Source organism: Lutjanus erythropterus, chromosome 19 (genome assembly GCF_056507025.1).
Source record: "Lutjanus erythropterus isolate fLutEry1 chromosome 19, fLutEry1.hap2, whole genome shotgun sequence".
Lineage (NCBI taxonomy): Eukaryota > Metazoa > Chordata > Actinopteri > Lutjaniformes > Lutjanidae > Lutjanus > Lutjanus erythropterus.
In genome coordinates this window covers 19251142-19258561 of record NC_139335.1, presented here as the reverse complement: position 1 = coordinate 19258561, position 7420 = coordinate 19251142, and the positions used below count along the sequence as shown (strand labels likewise).

General features: G+C 47.1%; 1 protein-coding gene across 8 annotated transcripts in view; it reads right to left on the bottom strand.

Annotated features, from left to right (window-relative positions):
- Window positions 1-209: 209 nt before the first annotated feature.
- Window positions 210-7420, bottom strand: part of caskin1 (CASK interacting protein 1) — a 121676-nt gene continuing 114465 nt past the window's right edge. For 7 of the 8 annotated variants that reach the window (XM_084744609.1, XM_084744613.1, XM_084744610.1 and 4 more), the window contains 5 exons: window positions 5983-7226; window positions 5537-5842; window positions 4492-5092; window positions 3133-3643; window positions 210-1640 (listed from right to left, as the gene is read on the bottom strand). In XM_084744609.1, coding sequence (XP_084600735.1) covers window positions 1544-1640; window positions 3133-3643; window positions 4492-5092; window positions 5537-5842; window positions 5983-7226 — 2759 coding nt within the window. In that variant the 3' untranslated portion in view covers window positions 210-1543. The remainder of the gene's footprint in view (window positions 1641-3132; window positions 3644-4491; window positions 5093-5536; window positions 5843-5982; window positions 7227-7420) is intronic. The other variant, XM_084744611.1, reaches the window with a different exon arrangement.

Below are 7420 nucleotides of genomic sequence, written 5' to 3'. Positions count from 1 at the left end.
TATTTCTTTAGTTAAAAATACATTTTTGAGTTTTTGAAACTCAAAAAGTTTTGTATTTCAAAACTTGTTCTCAGTGAGCTGTGAACAAATGATTTGTCATTACTTTCTGTTTTCTGAAATACAATTTTTTTGGGGGGGGGGTTCTAAAACACAAAGATTCACGTTTATCTAAACAAGAAAAGTAAAAGTAAAATGATCAACTTTAAAAAAAAAAAAAATTAAGAGTATGAGTTGGGCTCAAAACTCTGAAATTTATTGAAGTGAGATGCCTTAAAATTTTGCGTTTTCTCAGTTTTTTTGTTTTACAGTGCTGTAAAACTGACTAACTTAATATCAAAACCTTTCACTCTGAATCCCTTTAACAGCGTTCTGAAATCCTTCTCTAAAACTTTCCGTAACTTTCTCTCAAACACCGAACATCTACTTTCAGATAACCTGCTGTTGCCTTATTGCAGTTTTCTTCCTCCCTCCTCCATTTCTAACTTGAATTTATCTTGTGCAGGCTCCCGTGTGTGTGTGTGCAAGTTGGCTGCATGGGTCATTGTGCTTCTCCTAAGCGTGTGTGCGTGAGTGTGTGTGTGTGTGTGTGTGTGTGTGTTGAGGGTGATGATGAGGATGCAGCAGCAGAGTGTATGGATGCAGCCAGGGCAAGAAACTGAATTTTGATCCTGAAATTCCGACAAGCTCGTGTACACACACCTGTCCTTATCTCTGTCACTCACACACACATACACACACACACACACCTCAGGAGCTAAATAGTCTCGTTTTGGTCACAGATAAAAATCTTTCCACCAAGTCATTTACATCGTCACAACACCAGAGGTCACCATTCCACACAGAACCAAGACATCAAACCAAAGAGCTAGAGATTCATATTTATCGGTATATTATATATTACTGTGCTAATGCAGGACTTTTTCAGTAGATATAAACTCTCCATGCTTAGAATGTACACATACCATACTATGATTCATTACACAGTTGGTTCTTCAATCAGTATTAGTTTAGTTTATTTGTTCGCCATGATAGCTTCAAAAGTCCATGTGGAGTTCTGAAAAGACCCACGTTTTGATTGCAGTCTCCTCCATTTTGTTGCATTTCTTCATCTTTCCATCTTGTGTTTTTTTTTTTCTTTTTATTCGTAATTTTCTCTCCACGTCAGTCGTATTTGGTCCTTTTTCTAACCCTCTCTCTTTTAGCGTCTCTCTCTTTATCCGTTCTTCATTCTTGTGCTCTCTCTGCCACGTGTCTGTCCAGGCCTGCGGCGCTGCTCCATCATCATTTTCATCATCAGCGGCAGGAGATGAGAGGAAGAGGAGGAGAAAAGAGGTTTTTCCAGAGCAGCGATGGACGGACTGACGGACGGACGGACGGACAGGCGACGGGAAGAGTGAGAAGGGGATGAGCACGACAGAGAGAGAAGGATGAAGAGAAGGAGAGAGATAGAGAGAGAGAGATAGAGAGGCGTATTGCCCATTGTGCCATCTGAGTCACTCCTGATGCAGCGTTGCCGTGGAGACACGCTGACTGGTTTCTATAGTTACTCCAACATGGCGTCCAGCTGGTCGGCCAGGTCATCGAACATGCTGCCGATGTCGTCGAGGATGCTAACTGTGGTCTTCTGCTCAGCCACGGAGCTAAATCACACACACACACACACACACACACACACACACACACACACACACACACACACACACACACACACACACAGAAGCACAACATTATACCAGCTGATACTTCAAATCTTAAATGCACAATTTGTAAATCCTGCTGCCCTCACATTAAAACAATAACAGAAGATTTAGTTTGATGATGTTATGTAGTGGTGTGGGATTATGGGAGTTGTTGTCTTCACTGCTGAACAGCCAGCCTAGCTGATGAAAATCTATCTAATCATGTTCATGGATGTGACAATCAAGTTTTATTCATGTTACATTTAATCACACTGTGGCCTGAAGTTATAGCTACAAGCAACTAGGTAGCAACAGCTAGCATGATAGACACCATACTTACATTTGGGTTTTTGAGTACCAATACGAATAATTAATAATGCCATTAATGTTCTTACAATGATTTTTCATCAGATGTTCCTCACAACAGATTGTTATTGGTGTTTCCCACTGATAGTGTAACTGTGGTTACTGTTCACACACATTTTTAGGTTATTTGTATTAAGTTACTCTGCTAATTCAGTGTTCCTTATCAAGCCGTGCAGTTTACAGTGAACATTAGAGTTTTCAGTAGGAATAATTCCACAAAGTTATTATGGACTTGCACTATTAAGTTTACTACTAAATATAATGATACAGCCCTTAAACTATTATTTCAATTATACGTTAAAGCATTTACGTTGCTTCTTCATGTCCTTCTTGCCTAAGAGCTCATTAGTCCCATTGTTTAGGAGGAACAGGTATGAGTGGAACAGTAGAGTGGAACCCAAGAGAGAGAAGCTGGTACTGTACTGTTGTGCTGTTTTGGTAAAGATTAACAGCAGAACAAAGAAGAGTATACAAAGAGAAGTTGTATCTCACTCATTACCCACAGCCAGAAGGACTGAAAAATAGCCTGGCGGGACTGACTGGACAGCGGCTGCAGTCTATACCTGCACTCTGTTTCAGTTTTACATGGACTGTTAAACAGTTTTATGGATAATTGCCAAAGAGTGACACAGGCAGTAGCTTTTTCCCTAACAGCTGAAGGTGGACAGTACTGTGCAGCATGTCACTGCAGTGGATGATGTTAAGGACAATGAGGTTCTCGCCGATAATGATGCCACAATCAAGAAAAAAGGGAACTTGAACTCTGTGTTGTACTGGTTGTTTAGATGTTTTATCAAATTTTGTGTTAAAGCGGCTAGTTTTCTTCAAGAGGTAATAGATGTGGTGGCACAGCAGTAGTTTTATGACTATGAGTATATACTAGTAATACCTGATGCTGGTATCGTATCGATACATCTCTAATTCCTAACGGACCCATGTCAGGATCACCACACCCAGCCTTGTTTACCAGTTTACCACCATGAAAGTAGAAGCCTTGATGTCTGTTTGAGTGTGTGCATGGGAGTATTTGTGAGGTGCATTTGTTTGTGTGAGTACATGAGACTGTGTGTGTATTTGTGTTCCTTACTCCTCCTGCCGCAGTATTTTATCCTCCACAGCCTGCAGAGCTGCGGCCAGCGACGCACTCGTCTCCTCCAGTTTCTGATGCACCAATGAATCCACACCGAAGTCTGTCGTTGTAGGTGCCGGCGCTGTGACTCCACCTCCGGTCATCCCGCTATCCACCGACACACCCCCGATAGAGGAGCGAGGGGGCTTGACAGGTGGCGGGGTCGGGCTGGGAGTGGCGGGAGTCTGGGGCGTCTGTGGTGTAGTGGGGGTCTGTGGGGTGTGGGGGCTCTGAGAGGACGGGCTCACTGCCTTGGTGTTTGGTGGGCTGGGGATGTTGGCAGGGGGGAAGTTGGGGGGTGAGCTGGTCTGTCGGGCCACTGCAGAGTGTTGCTTGATTGGAGCAGGGGCATGGACCAGGGTCTGGTCTGGGGGGCTGGTCATGGAATGGATGAGCTTGGCCGGTTTGGGCGCCGTGGGTGGGGGCACAGGTTTGGGCGAGACAGGTGGAGGGATCTTCTTTCCTTCCACTACAATAATGGAGAGAGACAAAAGAGCAATGCTGGATCACTCAGGGCATCTGCATCTACTGTATTACCTCAACAGATTTTCTTGCCCTAATTCGTCTTAAGTCTTGTGACAGGAGTTGTTCCTAGACCAGACAGTTCTGGGGCCTGGGAACTGCCCACTGCCGGTCATAGGTAAGTATAGCAGCGTCAATGCTGTGCCACACAAAACATCACAATTGCTTGATTTTTTTAATGTTACTGTTATACGCTGTTGTTAACAAAGTGCGATGACCCTCTGAGCAGGCCTCTCTCTTCAGGTGCCTGGTTGGCCACGAGGAGATTTAGATCACCTCTGGTGGGGGTTGAAAATGGCTAGTAGAGGTCAGTATGCATCAACCAAAGTGGTTTTCAGATTGTCAAACACTGTCTGAAACTGTTACCCCCGACACCTTTCAGGTGCTCTGTGTACAACCGAACTGAGTACAACACCATGAATGTCTTCTGACTTCCGATGTATTTGGACAACTTGTTGAACAAATGTTTAGAGCACACTGACACCTTTGTAGGCTTAGGTTGCCTTAGGGTGTCCTTCAAACAAAGTGCTTGACAAACAGTGTTTGAAAGCCCCTCACCAAAACCATTATGACGCTGAAATTGAGGAGCCTCTGTAACCAACAACTTGTGCAGTTCATTGTGTCTCTTCCATCTTTATGACAACAGGCTTTTTGAACCATTCTCCAGTATGGCTGTTTCCCACAGCCATAACCAGAGAGGTGTTGACTTTACTATAAAGCAGCTTCAAATTTCAAATTAGGGCCCCCATCCTCAACCCCACCTGACACAAACACAGCATTATATAATGTGAATACCTGGGCTTCCAGGCGTCCCAGGGCCCGGCAAGGGGACTCTCTTGTTGGAGACAGGGTGTGGGGGGGTCTGCGGGCCTCCCTGTCTCTTCATCTGTGCCACGACAGGCTTCGGAGAGACTGGGGGCTTTGGTTTTCTCACTGGAACTCCTTCATTGCTCACTGGAGCTCCTTGGTCCACACTGTCCCTGCGAGGAGCAGCATTCACTTGCGGCTGAGGTTGAGGTTGATATTGGGGTTGAGGTTGAGGTTGCGGCTGCTCTGTCACTCCAGCATCAGACACTGGGCGGCGTTTCACGGTGGCCGTTCCGTTCTGGTAGGGTACTGGCTGCGTGGTGTTCGGCTGCCCCGTCCCAACGGGTTCTCCATTGGCTGACGCCATATCTGCGAAGCCCTCGGGCTCCTTGTCTCGGCTCTTGGGCCGTCGTTTGACGGTGGACGACTCTTGAAGGGTGAAGTCGGTGCCGTTGGGGTGGGGCTTGGAGCTGCGGGGCCGTCGCTTCAAGGTCGCGGTGGCCTCACCACCAGAGATGTCCTCCTGTGTGTAACCGCCATCTCCCTGGAGACCCTCACCGTCACCCTGCAGACATACACAAAATACACACTAACGGAAAATTCATACATTCATGACAAGAGGTTATTTTTGCACAAACAGTCAAAAACATCGACAAAGATATATGGATAAGACAAATAAAGCTTAGAGGACACAGAAGCTGACTATGGATTATATGATTATACATTAAAGCACACTTAATCTTAGCACATTACATTACATAGATAGATAGATAGATAGATAGATAGATAGATAGATAGATAGATAGATAGATAGATAGATAGATAGATCATAGATAGATAGATAGATAGATAGATCATAGATAGATAGATAGATAGATAGACAGATAGACAGATAGATAGATAGATAGATAGATAGATAGATAGATAGATAGATAGATCGATCATAGATAGATAGATAGATCATAGATAGATAGATAGATAGATAGATAGATAGATAGATAGATAGATCAGACAAACATATATAGATAGCTACCTGTCCTTCTCCTTCTCCTCGACCCTGGCGGCGGATGGTCAGGCTTCCCTCCTCTGCAAATGGCAGGTTCTCTGATGAACTGCCACTGCCTCCCGAGCTGGGGTGGGGGGAGGACGGTGGGTGGGGTGGGGAGGAGTTTACAGGGACGGGTGAGGTTTCGGGTTGGGCAGTGGGAGAAGGGACAGCAGAGGGAGTTGGTTGGTCACGCCTGGCAGCTGCCACTAACTCAGTGACAGGGCCACTAATGGTCCGTCGTCGGTTCACCACCTCACCGTCCAGACCAATGGCATCACGTGTTTTACCCACCTGGTAAACACAAAACCGTACAATTTCTTGTTCATGCTTTAGCTCATTAACTCCATAAATAAATGTGTTGGTATATGTATATATAGTATTTATATAATTTTTTTTCTACATTGACTCATACAAAGTGTTTTCTACAATACCTGCAGGAAGTTCTTTTGCAGCGCCATGCCTTTGGCTCCACCCCCTATAGAAGACATTTCCAACATGGCGGCGATGCTCCTCACACTACCAACACTGGTCGTCTCTACGACACCTGTCTCCACAGATACCCCCAGGTCACTGGCCCGCCGCTGTTGGTGGTAAGGCACATCCAGCATCCCCCCTGTGGTGGTGAGCGTGTTTGCCTGTGCATTGGCATCTGTCAGGTTGGAGTTGGAGCTGGAGATGGCAGAGCTAGAGCGTTTAGGTGGAGGTGGGGGAGGGCCTTTTTTCTTCTGACGCAGAGCAAAGGACTGCGTCTGGTTGCGGTTGACAGTCTTGTCCTGGTTGCGGACGGAGTGGCTGCGGCTGACGCGGTGAGTCACCGTTGCATATTTACCTCCCTCGGCTCTGACGACGGCAGGAGCCTGACCTCCCACCACCTCTGCTTCTCCTCCTCCACCTCCACCTGCCTTCTCGTCACACTCACCATCTGAGACGGCGTACCTGTTGAGGCTGTGGGCACGTTTCTTCTGGAGCGCAGAGGGCTCTGCTCCCTCTCCCTCAGCAAGCTCAGCCTCTGGCGGAAGGCAGAGGACCGGGACCTGTGGCTGTTGGCTCTCCCTGATCTCCATCACCTGCATCTGTGGGTGGTGCTGAGGGTGCTGAGGGTGCTGAGGGTGCTGAGAGTGCGCCTGGTGCTGCGGCTGGACTTGAGGCTGCTGTTGTTGCTGGGGCTGAGGCTGTGGACATGGAGCTCCACGGTGGGTTGGAGACTGAGGAGGGTGGGAGCGCGGTGACTGAGGTCTCTCGCCCTGGATGAACTGAGGGGACGGCTTGTGTTTGGCCTGCGGGGAAGCTGTGCTCTGGACGGAGGACGTGGAAGAGGAAGATGAGGTTCTAGTCTTGGTGGGAGTGTGAGGGGGCGTGTAGGGAGGTGCAGGCTGGGAATGGGAGTGGGAATGACGGTGTTTGCCTTGAGAGGAGACACTGCCTCTGTGAGAGGAGGTGCTTCCCTGACTGCTCTGCTGCCTCATAGTCCGCGCCTCCTTCTTCGGTGGCCCACCGCCACCTCCTCCTCCTCCTCCTCCTCCTCCTCCTCCTGTCATCACCTCATCATGGTCTTTGCTGAGGGTGCGTGTTCGCTGAACTTTGCTGACCTCCTGCCCTGGCTGGGTCATAGCACTCTGCAACTCTGTGCTCAATTCGCTGTCCTGGAAGGTACTCATCTTTGGAGACATGACCTCTGCATAAAGACAAAGAAAGCCTGAAAATTAATCTTGATAGCACCAGAGCTCATGACTGTGACAGGAATAAAACTTTGAGGGAAAAATATCTGACCAGCGAAATCTCATTAGATAATGTACCACACACTCAAACAGATTTAGATTGAACCTCATTAAAAGTTAATTATTATCAGACTTTTATCTGTTAGCTCAC